Here is a 20,417-nt window from a genome sequence, read left to right as displayed (position 1 = left end):
TGCCAGCCACAGTGCTCATGCCAAAAATGATGTGCTAAGGGGAATTTTGTCTGAGGTAAGTAAAAGGCATTACCATTCAGTGCAAATATGTCTTTGTTGATTCACACCAAGCCTGCACTATAATTTTATGTGGGTGGCTCCTTGTTGGATATTTCGTTGAATAATATAGTATCTCTCAGTTTCTGTTAATTTGGCAATATCTCGCTGGTAGCGGCACCTAAGGAAGTCTCTGCTTCATTGTCAGTCTCCATCAGTCTTTATGTTTTGAAACTCAGTAGTTTAGCTTTGGTCTTCCACCTGAGATCACAGACATGATTTGTGACACCAGCTGCCTCCAAAGGACTCTTCATTCATTGATTTATTTCAAATTTACATTAACCTTATAGAAATCTACTTTAATGCACCAAAATAAAAACGTCTAAGACTGCATTCCCATGTCTGTTACAGAAGAAAACTGAACTCCGAATTTTTCACTCTGTATTGAATAAGGTCCTGCTGGCATTCAGCTTTCTCTGAACATGCAGGATGTGGATCACGGTATCTTTTCTCTTCAAAGAAAACTGTGTGTAACAGCCGCAAAACTAACATTGTGCAAGGGAAAACATATTAAATCTTTTCCTATCAAAGATCTCTTAATTTTATTTTAACGGTTTTAAATGGACTCAGAGGAAATTGAGAGGAGAAATATTTTACTTTGCATATTTTCGTAACTATATTTAAATAGTAATGTCTCAGAATACATCCTTGAATTATATAATACAGTGAAAAAATAATTTTGATTAAAAGAGCCAATGATTAGATCTGAAAAAATGTCATCATTACCTGAGCTCATTAAAGTGAAGGGTGTTTTGCAACCATGACAGAATATCTTGCATCACCCAACAGAGAGTCAGAAACACTTGTGTACTTTTTTCCACTGCCCGTGCAATAGGGAATGTGCAGTGAGCTGCTTTTTCCATCTTTACTAATCAAGCGTCTGTGAAACTGAGAAAAGCCTTGAACATAAATAAACTTTTGGATTTCCAGATGTGCATTAAATATCAGCACTGCAGCTCCCATGTAAGAGTCACTGGGCTGTGCAAAGGAAGCACAATAAGCTGGTGGGACCTGCTGTGAATTGCCGCCTCAAAATCAGCCTATCCACAGAGAGTGAGGATGGATTCAACCTAGAAGTGTTTTGGGAAGAGGTTCCATATTACAGAAGAAGAAATAAGCCCACTCCTCTCTCTGGCTGCAGTTGTGCAGATTTGTTCACCCTTGGTAACTCTGTTACCCCCGAGGCGCTGCCACCGTTGCTGCCGGGCTCAGCCCTGGCTGGTGGCAGGGCCGTCCTGGGATGGCACCGGCTCCGGCAGTGCCAGACACGGGGGAAGCTTCTGGCAGCTTCTCACAGAACCCCCCCTGTATCCCCTGCTACCCAAGTCTTGCCACACAAACCCAGTACTGGGCCTCATAGATGTCAAATGATCCTGGAAATCCTTCCTTCCCTCCACCTTGGTCTCTCAGTAGCTGCTGCCTCCATTCTGCCCGTTTTAACCCCTTCTGGACTTCACTGTATGATGTGTAGCACTTAGTGCCTGTTGAGCAGCAAAGTAATTAGGAGTCAGGGAAATAAATACTCTTCCAAGGTTTGTTTAAAGCATGGGCTGACATCTGTGGAGGTCCCTATCCCTGTCCCTGTACCTGCACCTCTAGGAGGTGACAGTGCAATTGTCTCCCTCAGAAGGCTCTGGCATAAGCACAATTCATTACTCTTAATCCTCAGACCATTTACCATGAACACCATGGCTCTTTCTGAATGGTGTGTGTGTAGTCCAAGTTTCTAAACTAAAGAAGGAGAAATCAGCATTACCAGAATCTCACTATTCCTGCTCCATGTCCTTGGCAGCACAAACTCTGTTTAACAAGACTGCAAAGGCTCGTTCATGCCAGCACAGTGCCAGCACACTTCGGCTTGGTGTGAGTCAAGTGTTTCTGTTTCCCTGAACGGTTTCCAAGTGTTGAGAAAGTTTGCATGGCAGTGTGACGTGTATTTCTGGAAATCGATTTTGTATCTGGTCTCTCAGTCCATACTTGTGTGCGTCTATTGTGTTACACAGCAGTGCTGCTCCACTTCCGTGCAACCCACATTTTCTTTCACTCTCAACTCAACCTCAGAGGCCCCTCCCTTGCGTGCAGCCCTGCACCAGCAGCTCAGCATGCAAGGCTGTGTGCAGGTGAGATGTACCCTCCCCTTGGGCAGCCTCACTGGCATTTTGGCCCCTCAGGTCCTGGGATACTCTGGTAGCTATATCCAAAACAGGACGTTCTAGACCCTTTTACGTGTACTTAATTTCTCACAGGTCAAAGACAATTACTGTCAATTTTAACATTTTATGGAAATGAACTTTGTAAAGTTCCTGTAAATTATATTTCCCTTTCACTTCTTATAATTTCAAACCGAGATCCCTTATCTGTGCATTTCCAGGTTAAGGTTTTGTGAATTGAAACATTTGTTTCGTTTTACAACCACAGCTCTGTCATTATTAGTGTGTTCCTTTGTGGACACTCATGTGCTGCCAACACCATTAGTCATTGAGCACTGAGGCTCTGCAGTCCCTTTAAGGCTGATATTCAACTCTTGGGTCTCAGAGCTCAGCTCATGAGAATATCTGACACATTATTAAAAAACAAAGGCACAGCCCAAGAAGATTCTGATCTGCCCTGACTGCTCAGAAATAGTGTTTTAACTCTAAATTTTGTTATCAACTACTGGAGTGTATCATCAACCTTTCTACGTGGAGGTGTGTCTTGGCATGGCTTTGTGTTTTCTTTTTTAAGTGTTTACACCTACAGAAGGTAAGAAAAACCCCACACAGGATTCTGGTTGCGTCAAGACAGAAATTAAATTTTATTAGAGATATTTTCCTGATTCAGAACAACCTGAGTACCAAACAGGTTGGATCTGTAAAGCAGCAGTTTAAGTGCCAGTGACTGAAGCTGCAGAGCTTTGTGGGCAGAAGCAGCACAGAGCATGCAGGGCAGGGGGAGAGGTGGCATGTGTAACTCCCAGGAGCTGTTCAGAGCATCATCTTTCCTTGGGAATGTGGGGAATGCAGCAGATTTGGGCCAGTTTCTTTTTGAAAGGTCTTGCACTGGAGGATCCTTGATGTATATTCTTAGTCAAAAGATTTTCTTCCATATCCTGTTTAGAAATAAAGCAAGCATGAGCTTCATCAGTGCTGGCACTGAACGTCTGAGCCACCAGTATACCCCAGATATTAGGACTGTGTGGGAGTGACCATAAGCATTCCAAAAGCATAAAGGAGAATTCCAGCATGGAACAAAGGCTGTGGGATTTATGAGGTTCTGAAGAGAATGAGACAGATGAAGAAAACCAGCTGGGGTTAAACTACAGGATCAGCTGATATCATCCACAAAATGGAATATGGACTGTGTGCTCTGGAAGTGGAGTTGATCCTTTGTACACAAAGAGGAAAGAATTGTTAGTAACAGTAAATCTAACATTTCCCAGAAATTTTAGTTTATCCTCAGTACTGTTTGCCTCTGGAAGAGTATGTTGGTATAAATTAGTCAGGATGTGACTGAGAGAACAGTGTGCCCATACTGTAGTTCTCACCTTGGCTTTCACCGCCACTCCTGCAGGACTGGGACTGGGAAGATGAAGAGTAGGAGTGGGAACTGCTGATGCCTCCTGAGGTTCTTCCACCTCCTCCTCCTCCTACAATGCATCCACCACCACTTCCTCCTCCCATTCCTCCACTTCCTCCTCCTATTCCTCCTCCACCAGTTCCTCCTCCCATTCCTCCTCCAATTCCGCTGCCACCACCTCCATATCCACCACTCATGCTACCACCTCCTCCTCTTCCTCCTCCAGAATAACTACCACCTCCAGTTCTACCACCTCCCATGCCTCCTCCCATTCCTCCTGATGGGATTCTGCAACGAGAGAGAAAGAAGGGGAAAAAAAAGTTAATCAATATCACTTTGCCATGTGAAGGCAATTGAGCTGCAGCTGCTGCCCAGGAGCCAGCACCTCTCTGGGTCGTACTGCTGGTTAGAACCCAGCATGCACAGCAAAACAACTGAAGCAGTGCCAAACATGATCCTCTTTTTCAACTTCAACTTGAATGCAAGAGCTTTTGCTTTTCCCACATTCTGCCTAGGGGTTTCTTGCAATATTTGGCACATACATCACTGTATGGCTCAAAATCAGAAGAGAATGAAGCTTTAGTTACTCTTTTAGGCACCACTTCCAAGCAGAAGCTGGCACACTGCATAAGTGAAGCTGAAGTAGCTTGAACTTTCAGAAACTTTTATAAAGGTTTGGAAAACGTTGGTTGTTTTTTGGTTTGGTTTGTTTTTTTTTTTTTTGCCTACAGTCTTTTCCTGCCTGTTCAGTTCCTGGCTTCTCTGCAACCAGGCTCTTTTACATGGGTTTCCCTGTCCAGCCCCAAATCGGTAGTTCAGAATTTCTGCATTAATTTTTCTTCACATGAGCTATATTCTGAACAGAATGAAATATCTCACACCTGGGAGGTGATTGGCCAAGACATCTGCATCAGTCTCATTTCAGTACAAAATATTTTGCAAGTCTCAACTGTTAAATTTCCTGCCGGTGACTGACCCAGCAGTTGGGTGCCACACAGCGCCGTGTTCTGTCAGAGTACGTACACAAGATCCTGCTGCCCCTCCTCCAGCAGCACCCGGTACTGCTGGATCTCCTGCTCCAGGCGAGTCTTGATGCCCAGGAGCATCTTGTACTCCTCGTTCTGGCTCTCCATCTCGCAGCGGATGCTGGCCAGCTCCTCCTCCAAGGGCCCGATCATGCCCTGGATCTGCTGCAGCTGCATGTTATAGCGACGTTCCGTGTCTTCCAGGTTGGATTGCAGAGAGTCCACCTGCAAAGGGAAAACAAAATGCAGTGTTTATGGGAATGTGGTGACTTTAACTTGTTTTTGTGGGAAAACAGGAGATCTTCAAAGATCCTCAGAAAAAAGTGTATCTTTGAAGAGAAGTAATCCAGTATCCCATCCTCCTTGGATGGATTACTTGCTGGGTGTAGCCCTTCTTCTCACATACAGACTGTGTCACAGGTGAAGCAAATGCCTTTCCTTACCATGCTGATCTGTGACTGCAGCTCAATTTCCAGGCTCTGATATTCACGCCTCAGCTCAGAGATCTGCTGGTTGCTCGATTGTATCTCCTGGCCACTTGAGTGGACTTGTTGATTAACTTCTTCCATCTGAAAAATTAACATACAAAATTGAGGCATTTTTGATAATTGGAAAACATTGTGGGGTTATCATAAAGGCATCAAGAAATCAATTCATAAGAATAAAGATGCCATGCAGACTGTTTATTTCCCACAAGCCACTCTGCCAACACCCTGGTAATTCACTGGCTGCTTGAATACAGAGGCTCTACCTGCTTTACCACATAGGTGATATTCCAGGACTGACCTATTACAGGAAACTATAAGTAATTTGAAGTTATTGTTCCTTAAATAACATGTGATAAGTTGCCTTTCACCTGCTGTAAATAGGTCCAGTACTTTGTGAAAGATTTAATTACCAAAGCCCCCCTGTGCTTTACCTTGGTTTCATACCAGCTTTCCACCTCCTTCCGGTTGTTCTCAATGAGCCTCTCGTACTCGCTGCGCATTTCATTTAATTTTTCCATTAAGTTAATGCCAGGAGTAGCATTGACCTCCACATTGACATCTCCACCAGACTGGCTTTGCAGTCCTCTCATTTCCTGAAAAAAAGTCACAAAAACCCCATGAGGTTCTCAAAGGGAGAGAGTGGCATCAGTTCAAGTAAAGGGAAGAAAAAGGACATAGATCCTCACACAGCCCATGACTCCAGCGAAAGGGCCTCGCCTGCTCTTGCCATGGAACAATTCTGCCATTCCTGGGGCTCCAGTGCTCAGAGCCAGGCACCACATGCACAGTGACCCTGGTGCTTCCTCCACAGGGTGGTAAGGAATTCTGTGCAGTGTGCTCTTTGTGGGAATCTTTTCTTCTCAGTGGGAAATCCCATTGCAGAGAGTACAAATGCTTTCTTTTGACTCCTCTATATATTCTATCCAATTTTCCTTCCATGAGTTCAGCAAGCAAACTATAGTTGGTACTGAAAGCCATTCATCCCCCTGGTCTCACATGTTGACCTGGTGTCTCATGAGACCTGCTGTGGGCAGCTATGCACTGTACACAATCCTCAAAATCAAAGCCATGTTGTGACAAGTTGGGTGATCAAAACCAGTGGCCAAAACCTGGTTACTACTGGTGGAAAAAGCTAGGGGAAATTCTTGGAGTGTTGTGTTGCCTTTAGTTACTGAAGTGTGAAGAAACTTACCTCTTCATGGTTCTTCTTCAGGAAGATCAGTTCCTCTTTCAGGGATTCAAACTGTGTCTCCAAGTCAGATCTGGACAGAGTCAGTTGATCCAAAAGTGGGCGTAATCCATTGATATCACTTGCCACACTCTGGTGGAGAGTATATTCAGTCTCATACCTGAATGACAGACAAGAAAGAGACTAAAAGTGCTGCCAGACCTCTTTGTTTGGTATCTCAGTTATGGACAGTTCCCATCTTACATCTCTGGTCAATTCTTAAAAGGAAGGACCCCATTCTCTTTCTGTCTCCAATAGCTTTGTTTGATTTCAGTACAGTTTCTCTCTGTGAGATTTATACCATGAGGATTATGCTTACAAATCTACATGCAAGGAAGAAGAAACTTAGAATGGAGTCCCTTAAATGTGTCTCTTCAGGAACTTGCCTTGAGAAAAATAATAATGAAAACCCAAAGCAATCCTTCTCAGAATGTTTTTCCCAACAATTCTCTATTCTGTCATTGGAGCCAAGAGTCTCCAGCTTTTACAAAGATTAATTTTCAATGGAAGCTCATGGGGATAAAGGGAGGCAAAGTGGATGGAGCCAGGAAGGGAGTAACTCACTTCAGTCTGAAGTCATCCACAGTCATTCTGGTGTTGTCCATGTCAAGAAGCATCCTGTTAAGGTCCACATTTGCACCAACAATCTGAAAGGGAGGGGGCAGGTGTTATTCCGCCAGTTGTCTTTTCAGTCCAACAACAGAGAGAAGAAACACTTATGCACAAGCACCTTGCAGGAGGGATTTATGGCAATGTCAAGCCTGACTAGATCTGCAGGAGCTACTGAGAGAGATGAGTTTATTGCTTCCAGATAAAAGAAAGTGCCTTTACTGTTAATTTTGGTTTACAGATACCCATTAAAAATACCTTGTTGGAAAGGATAACTAAATAAACTCTTCATATTCAAAAAAGAAAAAATGAACAAGCATAAACCCCAACCAACAAAAAACAGTGGAATAGCAGAATTTCCATTACATTTGAGAACAGCCACATTCATGCAAGAGATACATGACTTAAATGGCTGAGGGCTGGAATGAGACTAACTGCACATGCTGGCTCACCCTGTATATTCACAAAAATATCCAATTAATATGGCAGTAATAGCAGGACACAAGCAAGGATTATATCTGCTGTTCAAGAGTGAAGAGTGAGCGAGCAGCAGCCCAGCACTGAAGGGAGCATGGCACAGGCCACGTGATGGGGCACTGGTGCTGATCTGCCACTGCACCCAGCAATGCTTCCTGCACCAAAGACGTGTGCCAGAACATGCAGACAGAAGCTGGTCCCCACATCCCCACACCACTCTGCCTCCTGACTAAAGCACAGGAAGGGGAATATCACCCCAAACGGGGACCTTGTGCTGCATGAGGAAAGTGCCATTCCAATAAGAACCGTTTCCAAGTTAGTGGAAGGACATCATACCTGGTTTTGCAGCTCTTCAATTGTCCTGTAATATTGGCTGTAATCCTTGTTCTGAGAGGGAGCTTGATTTCTGTACCACTCCCTGATCAGCTGCTCAAGTTGGGCATTTTCTTCCTCCAAGCGTCGCACTTTATCCATGTACGACGCCAGGCGATCATTGAGGTTCTGCATGGTCAACTTCTCGTTTGTGGAGAGCAAGCCAGAATCCTCCCCAAAGCCCATGCCACCAAAACTGCCTCCACCATAACTGCCACCACCACCAAAGCCACCACTACCCCCAAAGCCACTAAATCCACCTCCACTGTATCCACCACCTCCATAACCACCTCCCATTCCCCCAAATCCACCCCCTCCTGATCCAAATCCTCCTCCCATACTTCCACAGCTCATTCCTCCTCCGTAACTACCACCACTCATTCTCCCCCCATAGCTACTGCGGCTGATCCTCCCACAGCTGCCGCTGCTAAAGCCCCCTCCATAGCTGCTCCTGGAGCCTCCTCCACCAAAGCTTCTCCCAGAAAAGCCCCCGCTGCCTCCAGAAGAGGTGTATTTTCTCGAGGACACCGAGGAGTATCCACCAGACCTACCCCCTCCACCACCTCCACCACTGCATCTTCCACCACCACCACCACCACCACCTCCTCCTCCACTGCTAATTCTAATGGTACTGCTCGAAGATTTGGTGCCACAGCTCATGGTGACAGCAGGGAAGAGTCAAACCGCAACCCCAAATTTAGCTACACAGCCTGATAAGCTTCAGGACTGCAAATTTTCATCCCCAGCTCTCTCTATTTATACATTTGACACTGGGTGTCACCATCAGGGTGTTTCCTTCTCCCAGGGCATTTACCAAACTTTTTGTTTGTGCCAAGAATAATTTGCTGAACAGTATTTTTGTGCAGCTATCTCAGGCAATCCAGCCCACGGCTGGGCTTCTGAGGCTTGGTTAAGGTTGAACATCTCACTTCTTTTTGGGCAACATTCTTTTTATTTAGTGTTTTCTGGAATAGGTACTTTCTTTGCTAATGTTTTGTAGCTGCTACTGCTCAAGACGGTTGTTTGTTCTCTTTTGCTCTTTCTAATTTTGTGCATTTAAGATTTTCTACACAGCTTATGTTCCATTTCTCATCATAAGTGCTAGTGCAAGAGTTTTATTAATAGGATTGTGTGAGTTGTCTGTAAAGATTTTCCAACTCATGTATCCCTGCCAGCACTCAGAGAACATCTTATTTAATATGAACGGGCTATTTCAAGCAGTGAAAAGGGATTCTTATTTAAAAATCAAAATCCCTCCTTTGTGAAGAAAGCGCTAGGGCAGCACACAGCCAGCCAAGTCCTAGGATTCAAAGAGAAAAATAATATTGGTCTTTTTTCACTAAAGCACTGTTGATCTAAAATAGAAGAAAGATCAAGGATGCTTTAATTGTATTTTAAAGTCAACTGTATCCCAATCAGAAGTTGTTTTATTGCAGACAATGATTTAAAAACTAGTGTGTGGGAAGACTTTTTATCATTTAATATAAAGCAGCTCTCTCTCTCTATTGTTAATGTGTCATATATTGTAGATGATAAAGTAATTATATCTACTGTTCTTAAAGCAAAGATCCTTGAGATTATAATAGCATTCTGAGAGAAAAGCTGAAGGACTTTTTACACAAATCAGTAGAAATCAGAACGTTGAGACCACAAAAGAAATGACCCCACACTTCAGTGTTGCCCTGATCCCCAGGAGCTGCCTCTGGATGGAAGGGTTTCCATCCTCACTAGGTAGGTTGGATGCCAAAGATGAGGATGTCTGAAGGCAGATGTGCAAATAACAGCACAACACCAGGTGTGTATAGATGGTCCCAGTTTGCCCAGGAGAACGTGCACGGTTTCCCAGTGACAGCTCTGTTCTGTCTGAAATGTCTTCATCTCCTCTCTGTGGGGTTGTGGAGCCTTTCATGACTGTAGGTAGCTGTGAAATGTAGCAATCTCCCTTAAACCTCAGGTGCAGGAGCAGAGGGCTCGCCTGAGGAACTCCATTTGTGCTCTGCTCTCCTTGTCCCAGCCAAGACCTCTTGGAGATGTCAATGCAGCAGAGTCCTTGCTTTCCAAAGGCCGCTTTGGTGGGATATTGATTGTAAATTCAGGATTATTTAGCATTTTCTGACCACATCCATTGTCCTGGCCTTTGTGCCATGCCTGTGGCAGCATTGCTCTATTGCTGCTTACACAATCGCTTTCAAAACCTCCCGATTTTATCTTGCTATTTGATCTCTCAATGGCTGAAAGATGATGAAAGATTCCAAGCACTTTGGTGATGGAATAATTTCTCCTGATTCTCAGCTGGAGGCTGGTAGTGACACCTCAGCAGCATAAACAGTTTCTGGGCTTTAGTGCAGTCTGTTATTGCTGCAGAAAGATGGAGTTTGCTATAGGCAAAATGTTTTTTCTTTTTTTGTGCTGTTTTGCCTCTGGGTTTGGGTAACATTGCTTTGGTCAGTGAGGCTCTTTGTCACAAACTCTGCTGCGGTGAGTAAAATTGATTATCATGTCCGAATTCCCATCAGTGATTCCAGGGATATTCCTTAGAGATGCTTTTCATAGCTGAGCTAGAAGATTTGTGGGTTTGTTAGTGATAGTGAACACAAAATTCCCTGGAATGATTAAAGGAAGAGTAAAAAATTGCCAAAATAATCTCTTAATCTGTTTCTGTATTTTCTGAGAACCCACAGGGTTTCCTATTTTATTTATTGGTGTCTTTTTCCATGTGCAGCTATTCACTGCAGGGATTTGTCCATACTGGAGAGTTCTTCTGATAAGAGCAAGTCTTATTGCAGGCTTGGAAAAAAAAAATATTATTTTATAAATAATTTTTATGTATTTTATATATTTATTTATTATATATATATTTTTAAAAAAATCTATTTATATCTATTTATATCTATTTATATGTATTCCTGCAGCTGAGAACTGCCCTTGAGATGTTTGGTTTCTGTCACAGTCACTGTGTGTCTCTTTGGAGCAGGACACTGAAGTGCCTGAAAAATACAGGTGAACTATAAATACTTCATCCTCCTGTTAAGTTGCACACACTGAATTCCCTCCTGGCTGATTTTTTAAAAATTTTTTGATTATTAAATAACTGACTGCAAATACTTGTAAGCCAGAGAAGATCTGTTCTGTGGACAGGATGAATTTTTCATTTCTGAGCTCATTAAAAGAGCCTTTAAAGATTTTTGTTCTCTGATGCTTTTCTCTAATGTATTATATGGATGATGTGAACTTAGGGAATTACCTAAAAAGGAACCGTCAGCTTTAGGACTTTGTCTCTTTCCCATATATGATGCACATTTGAATCATTAATGTTTCTTTGTTGATGCAGCATCCATACCTTATATAACATTGCTGTTTCCCAATGGGAGCAGGGTAAGGACCTTTATTACTCCAGCCACCAGCACTGCCCAGCCTGCAGAGTGCCAGAATGTTCTGACTTCTGCTCCGGCTCAGCGCATGCCACGGTTCAGCCCAGCCAGCGTTCCTTCACTCTCTCCCTGTTATTGTTTTCCTTTCAATCAGGCCTCTGTGATCAGTATCAAAGAAGTGTCTCCCAATCACCAGAGTGATGACAAACCCTGGGAGCAGCCCATGCTGCAAAACTGAGAGACTTTTCCAACAGGCTGGAGCTGTTGCGTTCCAAACAGACCTGGAGAAAATGTGTTCTCACTTTTGTGTCTGTGTGCTGAAAAACTGGAACATTTCTCCTTAATTCAGTGTCATTCTGATGCCTCAGGCAACTGCTAGAGTTTATGCTTTTAATCTATTTAATGACCTCTTCCCATCACTCTTACCAGAAATTTTTGTAAGAAGAGAGGGTCTATTTTCACCTTGGAGATGGTGTTCACTCCTCATTCCTGCTTCAGCTCAGACTGTTCTAGTGAAATCAGTCATTTCCGAATAAATTTAGGTTAGAGCCAGCAAAGTAATCAAGGACTCCTAAGGCAGCAGTGGGTTCACCTGTGAAGTTTAACACCTCCAGCACTCTTCCAGCACAACCTTTTGTGCAGAATAACCTGAGCCTTCCATGCAAGGAGGCTAATGGGAAGAGCAGCTGTTCCTCAGATCCTAAAAATGCACACATGGGCTTTGCCATGTAGCTGTGAGAGCTGTGGGTCAGGGTGTGAGTGCCCCACAGCTGGGGGCACTTGGCAGGCTGCTAATTCCCTCCTGTCAGCTGTCAGCATTTCTAGCACTTTCTGAGCCACAATCACAGTGGTCCCACTGTCATTTCCCCTGCCTCCTCCAGGGTGAAGGCAATTAGATTGGAATAATTCTTTTTGTTGGTACCAAAACAGAACAGCTGGAGGGCATGGTCAGAACACCTGCCAAGGTTCCTGCCTCTCTCTGGGGTTTGGGTGCCTTGGTCTGTTTGGACTGTGCAGCCTCAGAGCCCCTCGGAGCTGCATGGCTCTGGTCAGTGCAGTGTCCTGCGAGATGGCACATGGAGGCTGGGATCCCGGCCTGCCTGTGGAGGCACTGGTGTGGCACATTCTGTTGCTGCAGCTCATGTGGGGTGGGGAAGGAGGACATCCATGGCATCTGCTGTGGCACCTCCCTTGCAGCGTGGCCCAGGGAGGAATGTCCTACTGGGCTGAGCTCTGTGGAGGATTTGCACGCTCGGGGACAGCCCAGGGGGGCTCTGCCTTTCCCCCCCAGCGCAGTGACATGACATACTTGCTGTACTCATTCTGCAGCCCATTAAGATGGCCTGGGTAGCGTTTGGCAATTAACAGGGATGAAAATGAATGTTCAACAAAAGAGACATCAGCACAATATACACACGGGCAATTTGGAAATTACATCTGTGCCTTCAAATGGACACATGGATTGCTTGGAGCTCTGAAGCCAAACATGCAGGAGTGTGTGCACATGAGGTTTTGCCTAAGGTTGCTCTGAAGGACTTGTTCCAACACGTACTGTAACTGCCTTCTCAGAGCACTAATAGGAACACCAGATAAGTATCTGAATTGCAACACTTTGTGCTCATAAAATTAAAGCTTATTATGCTGATTAATGACTAATGAAATGCATGCAAATAAAAAGTGCAAAGTTCTCCTCACTCCTCAGTATTGCTGCTGCCCCACTTTGAGCCTGCCCTGAGCTTTGACACCTGACACTACAATAGTTGTATTTCTTATTCCTGCTTTGCAATGGTTTGGGTTTTCTAGCTCTGTTCCTCCATATAAGTCTGTTGTCTCAGTAAGCAAATGCCAGTGATAACCCAGGTGCAGATCTTGTAATGCAAAATTTAAAAAGGAAAGAATCCTCAAACTGGCATTTTCGTCCTAGGTCTGGTAAGAAACCATCTAATTTTAGTCTGCTTTTTGTCTGTAATGAGTGCTTATGCCATGATTAAGAAGGGGATTTTGTGAGTTTATTGGTGGTTTGTATTTATTTTGTCATATACCATAACATGCAATAAACCATATTAGGAAGCTGATTTACATTGTAGATGCAAACTCATTAAATGTATAAACATTATAAGAACACCTTGATAAGAAAGCCACAGATGTGAGGTAAGGAAGAAGACAGTACAATCAATGCTGAGTAGCAAAAGTAGTAGTAGTAGTAGTAGTATTATATTATTTATCCTCATGGCTCAGAAATTGTTACTTATTATAACATATCAAAATAAGCATTTAAATCAGCAGCAGAACTGTGCTGAGTATTGCAACATGCTGCATCCTCGTACGTGTCTGTGCTCAGTGCTGGGTTCTCAGCCCCTCAACTGCCTCACTGCCCTTGCCACGCTCCAAATTCCAGTTTCTGCTTTGCTCCCCCAGGGGTCGATTCAGGGGAATTTCTTCTGCAAGGTTAAATGCAGAGATGCCTGAGAATTAGATAACCAGCAGTAAAATACTAAAAGTAAGTTATATTTTTGGAAAGAAGAACCGGAGCAAGAGGTGCCAGTGGTGCCCAGAGCTACCACAGTGGCACAGAGCAGCGAATTCCAGTATGGACAGGCTGCTCCTTCAAGTAAATGGTATCCAACCACCCCGACAGCCTCCTGGGTGTCACTGTGAGGCCAAAGGCCAGGTGATGGCCTGTGAATCACCCTGGGACAGCCAGGAAGCAGGCACTGAGCTGGAATGTTTTTGAGGTTAATCTGGCAGGCTCCCTAGGGGAGGTATGAGAAGCAGGGCTCCTGGATTGGGAGTATTCCTTAATTTGGGCTGCTAGTTGAGTACCCTGAACAGACAGGTCTGAGAAATAGCTGTCACCACCTGCCAGAACTGGAAAATGAGCAAAGCAGTTGGAGAAAGTAGGCTCAGGGGACAGGTAGCAAAACAGAGACAAGTGTGATGCGGTACTGCAAGGGGTTAAAAATGAAGAAGGTGATTTTGCAACAGGTGGGAGTTCGGGGTGTCCAGGCAAACAATCACCACCATTGCTGTGGTGTCAGGCCAGGTGTTTCAGCACGTGCTTGTGTGTGCAGGAGTCCTTCATGCAGGTGAGCTGGTTCCTCCAGCCCCCAGAGAGACACTGGTCAGGGGAAAAAAATTAGATTTTTTTTGTTTGTTTTCCAATATTAATTCATGGCTGAGAGCCCAGCATAAGGCAACACTGTGAATCACTGGCACACATCTGCCTGGAACTCAGGAGTTTAGGATTCCCATTCCCACGGTCTCCCACTCAGTCTGTGTTTCCCAACATTCTCCCATGGGTGATGCCTTCCTCAGAGGGAAAAAACAAACGTTGTGGTTGTAAAACTGAGAGAAGTAATCATAGAGTAATAGTTCTGTTGGGGCTTAAGCAGGTGAGGGGAGAAGCGCACAGGAAGAAGGATGTGTCTGTGAGCAGGTGTCGTGTGAGAAACCTTCTGGGTTATTTTCAAGTGAAATTCCCAACAGAGCTAATATTTTAAAGAGGTTTTATAGGGAATAGTCAGTTCCTTAAACCCACCCTCTTGTCCCTGATAGAAGTCAATAGCAGAAGGGTTTTGACTGAGTTTCCATATCACAGGGACCAGTAGAGCATTGCTCCTGGCAGTGCAGACTGCAAAGTTTCGCCCAGTGAGTCTTAAATGGTGAATATGTCACTGAAAACTGTGGGTTTTACGGGTAATCTGACACGTCATTGTGTATTCCACAGGGAGGGCTTGATATTTGTAACTGATTCAAACAAAAATCTCTGTTAAAGGGACTCGGACCAGACATAGATTTCTGGTTGCATCAGAGAGAAGCAAAGATTTATTATTTATTCCACAGGAACACCAATCACGGTAGAGATTAACTCAGGTAACAGTGATTTGGAAGAGAAACAGATGGAAGAAGCAGACAGGACATCCAGAGAGCTCTGACGAGCCCCTGGAGTGAGCAGTGTTGAGTAAGTTGGCCAAGTGTTCGCTCCTGCTCATGGCAGGGTGTGTTCAGCCGTGCTCAGTAGAGTCTTGCTTGGTCCAAAGGCCTCACTGGGAGGTGGTGCAGTGGAAGATGCTGGTCTTGCTGATCACTCCTCAACCTTTCTAAAACTCCCTGTTGAAAGATGGAGGAAAGCAAGAATTTCTTTGAAGAATTCAGCATTTGAAACCTTATGTTACTCCGTAAGTATCGCCTGTGCAGTTCTCAGTGCACCAGGGCTGTTCCCAGCCTTCTGGAAAGGTCCAGACAGTGTTGGGCCTGAGTTTGTACAGTGTGTGTGCAGATTTAGCAATTAACTACATTGGTCTGCTTCTGTTCTCAGCCATGGGAGTGCAAATCACTTTAAATTTAGAGTGGCTGCAGCAGTACAAACCAAATACAGATGAACTTGGAATCTGCATTTATGTGTGTACAGATATTTACAGCAGATTTTTATAAGTTAAAGATAGATGGCACATAATACATTTTAATCCTCCCTACTAAGCATTAATATATGTTGGAGTGTTGCAGGGCAGAGGGGATGTTTGATCAGAGGAGTAAATTTTTACAGAGGAGTTTGCAACATCTGTGGAGGAGGCTTTTAAAAACTAGAGCTCATTGACACTAAATTTTACCAAATAATCTTCTGTGAAACAAAATCCTCCTGAATTCACTGCCTTGTTTTCAGCATCAGGAGCGTCTGTGCAGTGTTCCTGCTGTCTGCACTGATGGCTTCAGGCCCTTTGGGCGAGAGCCAGCTCTCATGTCTTGACTGTCAGTCTGCAATGGAAACTGTGTTTGGGACAGAGCCTGACTGAACCTGGTCATTATAAGGAATAAATGGAAACCTCAGAGCAGGACCATTTTCCATCTTTTCATAAAAAATCAAAAGTGGAATTGAACCTTTCTGAAAATTACATCTTCCTGCTCCGTTTTCAGGCTTTTGTCTGAGGTGCTGCTAGGACCTGGAGCCTTACCCATTCTCATGTGTTTTATGGCTTCAGACACTTCCTCCATGGTTGCCCCCCTCTCCAGTGTTTTGTTTCCTTCCAGGCAGAGCTTCATGTTTTCAGCACCTCCTGGAACCACAGCCAGGAAATCAGATGGATCAGACCTTTTGGTCGCTCTCCATCTTTTGCTACTTCAGTATTTTGCAGCCAATGCCCATTATATTTGAAATATCTGGAGTGTTCCAACTATTCTACCCTGCTTTAACCAACCCCTGCTTGATGCCAGTCACATTTCTAACCTCTGACTTCCCTAGTTCCTTGCATACTTTGGATTTGTCACTGTTTTCCCTTTTCCCCCTCCATTTCCTCTTTTCACCCATCCTCTGACACAACCCTTCATGCCATCCTTCATGCTGCTCATGTTGATTTGTCACTGTCTAAGAACAAATGTCAGAGTAACCTTAAAACAAGATTGGGGAAAAAAAATAGCAAAAATATTTCCTGGAAGGAAGTTGCTATATCCTTTCCTGCTATTCAGAGAGAATCGTGAATGGCAGGATGTATTTTTTAATTCCCTTTTTACCTGGGCTTTCACAAGAGTTGCCAGGCTGGGACTGGGAAGATGAAGAGCGGGAGAGGCAGGATTTACCCCCTCCTCCTCCACCACTGCCACCTCCTCCACCTGAAGTTTTACCACAGGTTCCTCCTGTTCTTCCTCCACTCCCTCCTCCTCCACTTTCAGAAGAGGAAGATCTTCCATAGGATCCTCCAGTTTTTCCTCCACTGCTTCCTCCACCTGAGGACCAACAGCTTCCTCCTCCACTACTTCCTCCATGACCTCCTCCTCCTGAAGATCCACTGCCAGCTCCTCCCTGTGAAGTGCTGTAAGGAGGAAGGGGTATGTCATTTCTTTCTTACCTTTCATTTTTACAAATAATGGCACTTCTGGATGGTACTTAGGGGAAGAAATGGCAAACTGCAATTCTAAATAATTTTGTAGAAGTACAGCTTTTTGTGCTGCCAGCTAAGATTTAGATTCCATGTTAATTCTTGTGTTTGTAGTAAATATGTTGATGATTAATCACTTGCACCAGTCCCTAAGACAAATTTTGCTGCTGTCCTCTTTTCCTGATTGCATCGATGGAAAGTTAATTAAATGATATCTGTACCTAATGCCCTGCTGCCCCTCCTCCAGCAGCACCCGGTACTGCTGGATCTCCTGCTCCAGGCGAGTCTTGATGCCCAGGAGCATCTTGTACTCCTCGTTCTGGCTCTCCATCTCGCAGCGGATGCTGGCCAGCTCCTCCTCCAAGGGCCCGATCATGCCCTGGATCTGCTGCAGCTGCATGTTATAGCGACGTTCCGTGTCTTCCAGGTTGGATTGCAGAGAGTCCACCTGCAAAGGGAAAACAAAATGCAGTGTTTATGGGAATGTGGCAGGATTAGATCATTCTTGTGCCCAACATGAGAAAAATCCCACGTGCTGTCGGATGCGCCAAGGATCCTCACTGAATGTCACAGCTGACCTCCTGGCATTGCAGCAGCTCCTGAGTTCTTTGCAAATCAGGGATCAGGAGCAGTTGTTACCTACCAGACTGATCTGCGACTGCAGCTCAATTTCCAGGCTCTGAAATTCACGTCTGAGCACAGAGATCTGTTGGTTGCTTGCCTCCATTTCCTGGCTACTTGAGTGGACTTGTTGACTCACTTCCTCCATCTGAAAAATTAATGTACAGAATTGGAGTTTCTGAGTTTTACTTACAGTGCCAACATGGCAGTTTATCATGGAACCATCTGGAACACAACAATTTGCAGAAGGGCCACTGGTAGAATGGGGCTGTTAAACTTGCTTGTGTGGCTCTGCCAGAACAATTCAAGCCCATTTGTGATTTACTTCATTTTGACCAAAGGGACTCTACCATTATTTCATAAAAGCAATGGATGTTGTGTCATTCCTCTACAGGAAGTTCTTACCAAGAGCTGTCACCATTTACCTTGCCTTCGTACCACTTTTCAACCTCTGCGCGGTTTTTCTGAATAATAGCTTCGTATTCTTGCCTCATCTCATTCAGTTTTTTCAGCAGATCCTCTCCCGGGGCAGCATTCATCTTCACATTCACATCCCCATTGGACTGGGATTGCAGCAGTTTCATTTCCTGTAGAGAAAATCCAGGCCCAAGGACAGTGAACACAAATGGAGCCTTTCAACGACATATATACATCTATATCTATATTTGGGGGGATTGTGTTGCAATTATTTGGCCTTGCCTTTCCAGTCATTGCTTGTTGAGGGGGCTGAGCTCAGGGGCACCCTGGCACAGCCTGGCCCTGCCCCTTGGTTGGTGTTTTGAGCACAGGATGTCACCTTCCCACATCTCCAGTGTGCGTTTCAAGGAGCTGGCTCTTACCTCCTCGTGGTTCTTCTTGAGGTCGATGATCTCCTCCTTCAGAGACTCAAACTGCATTTCCAGGTCGGACTTGGTCAAGGTCAGGTTATCCAGCAAGGGCCGCAGGCTGTTGAGGTCACTCTCCACGTTCTGCCGGAGCCCGCTCTCCATCTCGTACCTGCGCCAGGGACAGTGCAGAGAGGTCAGCCCTGCTCCTGGCACCTCAGTCCCCCTCCTCCTAACATTATTTATGGAAAAGTTCACCTATTCCAGTATCAGTCTTGTGTCTGTACTTCAGAGCATCTCTCAACAATCAGGAAATCATTAGCCAGTACTTAACATTTAATAATTTATATTACTTAATAATATCAAGTTATTATTCTTTATAATAAATAAATGTAAATTTTAATATTAATATCAATTTTTAATATTAAATATGTTATGTGCTCTTTCATCTCTCTCTACGGCAACTTTGTACGGGTTCCATCTATCTGGTTAACCTGATTTTAGTGGCAGAAAATCCCAATTTTTATATTCTTAAAAATAAAACTTTTTTAAGCTCTGGCTCTGTAGCCATAGGCAGCATTTCTGTCAAAGATCACTCTAGAAATTAAAAATTTTGAAGTTTCACAAATTATTTCAGTTGTGCTGCCACAGAAGCAGGAGGAAGCCAAGTCCCCGTGGATTGATATTTGTTTATGGAATGAATCTATGAAACTAAGTTCAGGAAAGCAGGAGGAAGGAAGTCAGTGCCCAGAAAAGAGCAATGTATATTTACTTTATTCTAAAGTCTTCTGCAGTCATCTTTGTATTATCTAGGTCCAAAAGTACCTTGTGGGTTTCCACAGCCGCAATCAGAATCTAGAAGAGAAACAACATGTTAGGAAAACATTCCCTGAACCTCTCGGTCTGTCAATGCTTAAACTTCTTCTGGCAAAGAACATCCTACCTGTTTTTGAAGTTCTTCAATTTTTTCGTAATAGTGGCTGTAGTCCTTTGGGCCAATAGGGCCTTGCTTCTGGTACCATTCCCTGATTAACTGTTCAAGCTGAGCATTTTCCTTTTCCAAGTTCCTGACTGTCTCCATGTAGGAAGCCAGGCGTTCATTAAGGCTCTGCATGGTCAGCTTCTCGTCGTTGGAGAGAATTCCTACATTCCCTCCATAAAAGCCACCACTGCCAAAGCTGCCACTACTGAAACCAGCACCACCTCCACCAAAGCCCCCTCCAAACCTTCCCCCAAAGCCGCTCCCACCTGACCTGAAGCCCGTTCCCATGCTGCTGTGGCCCATTCCCCCTCCATAGCATCCACCACCCAGTCTTCCTCCACAGCTGCTGCTGCTCATTCCTCCTCCGTAGCTACTGTGCCTGCCATAACCACCACTTCCTCCACTACAGCTGCTCCAGGAGCTTCCTCCACCACAACTGCTGCCAGAAAACCTGCCACCACCACTCGTCCTGGAAGTAATTGTCCTTGAGGAGGCCGAGGAATGCGAGCTGCTCCCTTCACCCCCTCCACCGCTGCTCCCTCGCAGGCAGCTTTTCAGGGGCTGCTTGGAGCTGCAACTCATAGTGGCAGCAGGAAATAACTCAGCTGAAAACTCAAAGCTGGTCTTACAGTTGTTCTGGAATCATAGCTCCAAGTTCCAGCCGGCCTTCTCAGCATTTATACCTTAGACAGTGGGTGTCGCCGTGGAAGGGAGTACCTGCTTTCCATGGGCAGTTGCAAGCTCTAATTTGCCAAAGGGAGATGTTGGCAGTGTCAGGAAGCTTAACCCTTCCTCTAAGTGTTTGTGACCATTTGTTTATTAACACAAAACATGTAATTTCTGTTGGGTGGCTCTGAATTAGGGAGATCTCTGTTGAGATCTGGTGCACTGGCTTA

The 20,417-nt window shown here is 44.6% G+C and overlaps 2 protein-coding genes across 4 annotated transcripts in view; both read right to left on the bottom strand.

Annotated features, from left to right (window-relative positions):
• Positions 1-8,586, bottom strand: part of LOC121664543 (keratin, type I cytoskeletal 15-like) — a 12,574-nt gene extending 3,988 nt beyond the window's left edge. Inside the window, exons 1-8 of one of the 2 annotated variants that reach the window (XM_042027906.1) lie at positions 7,815-8,580; positions 6,957-7,039; positions 6,357-6,513; positions 5,596-5,757; positions 5,120-5,245; positions 4,675-4,901; positions 3,620-3,939; positions 2,861-3,184 (exon numbers count right to left, since the gene is read on the bottom strand). In XM_042027906.1, the coding sequence (XP_041883840.1) occupies positions 3,159-3,184; positions 3,620-3,939; positions 4,675-4,901; positions 5,120-5,245; positions 5,596-5,757; positions 6,357-6,513; positions 6,957-7,039; positions 7,815-8,510 (1,797 nt within the window). In that variant the 5' untranslated portion in view covers positions 8,511-8,580 and the 3' untranslated portion in view covers positions 2,861-3,158. Of the gene's footprint in view, positions 1-2,860; positions 3,185-3,619; positions 3,940-4,674; positions 4,902-5,119; positions 5,246-5,595; positions 5,758-6,356; positions 6,514-6,956; positions 7,040-7,814 lie in introns of those variants that run through there. The other variant, XM_042027907.1, reaches the window with a different exon arrangement.
• Positions 8,587-15,016: 6,430 nt separating this feature from the next.
• Positions 15,017-20,177, bottom strand: LOC121664542 (keratin, type I cytoskeletal 9-like). Of its 2 annotated transcripts, XM_042027904.1 has the most exons (9): positions 19,483-20,177; positions 19,312-19,394; positions 18,555-18,711; positions 18,141-18,302; positions 17,738-17,863; positions 17,316-17,542; positions 16,730-17,028; positions 16,174-16,275; positions 15,017-15,331 (listed from the first exon to the last, which is right to left on the bottom strand). In XM_042027904.1, the coding sequence occupies exons 1-9, from the start codon at positions 20,101-20,103 to the stop codon at positions 15,306-15,308; spliced, it is 1,803 nt and encodes a 600-aa protein (XP_041883838.1). In that variant the 5' UTR covers positions 20,104-20,177; the 3' UTR covers positions 15,017-15,305. The 2 variants fall into 2 exon arrangements, with proteins under 2 accessions (XP_041883838.1, XP_041883839.1); XM_042027905.1 differs by lacking the exon at positions 16,174-16,275.
• Positions 20,178-20,417: the final 240 nt, after the last annotated feature.

This window comes from Corvus kubaryi, unplaced genomic scaffold (assembly GCF_017639235.1).
Source record: "Corvus kubaryi isolate FWS band 111438036 unplaced genomic scaffold, C.kubaryi_AGA036_p1.0 37301, whole genome shotgun sequence".
Taxonomy (NCBI): Eukaryota; Metazoa; Chordata; class Aves; order Passeriformes; family Corvidae; genus Corvus; species Corvus kubaryi.
The sequence above is the reverse complement of the archived record's forward strand: the minus strand, read 5'-3'. Positions and strand labels throughout refer to the sequence as shown.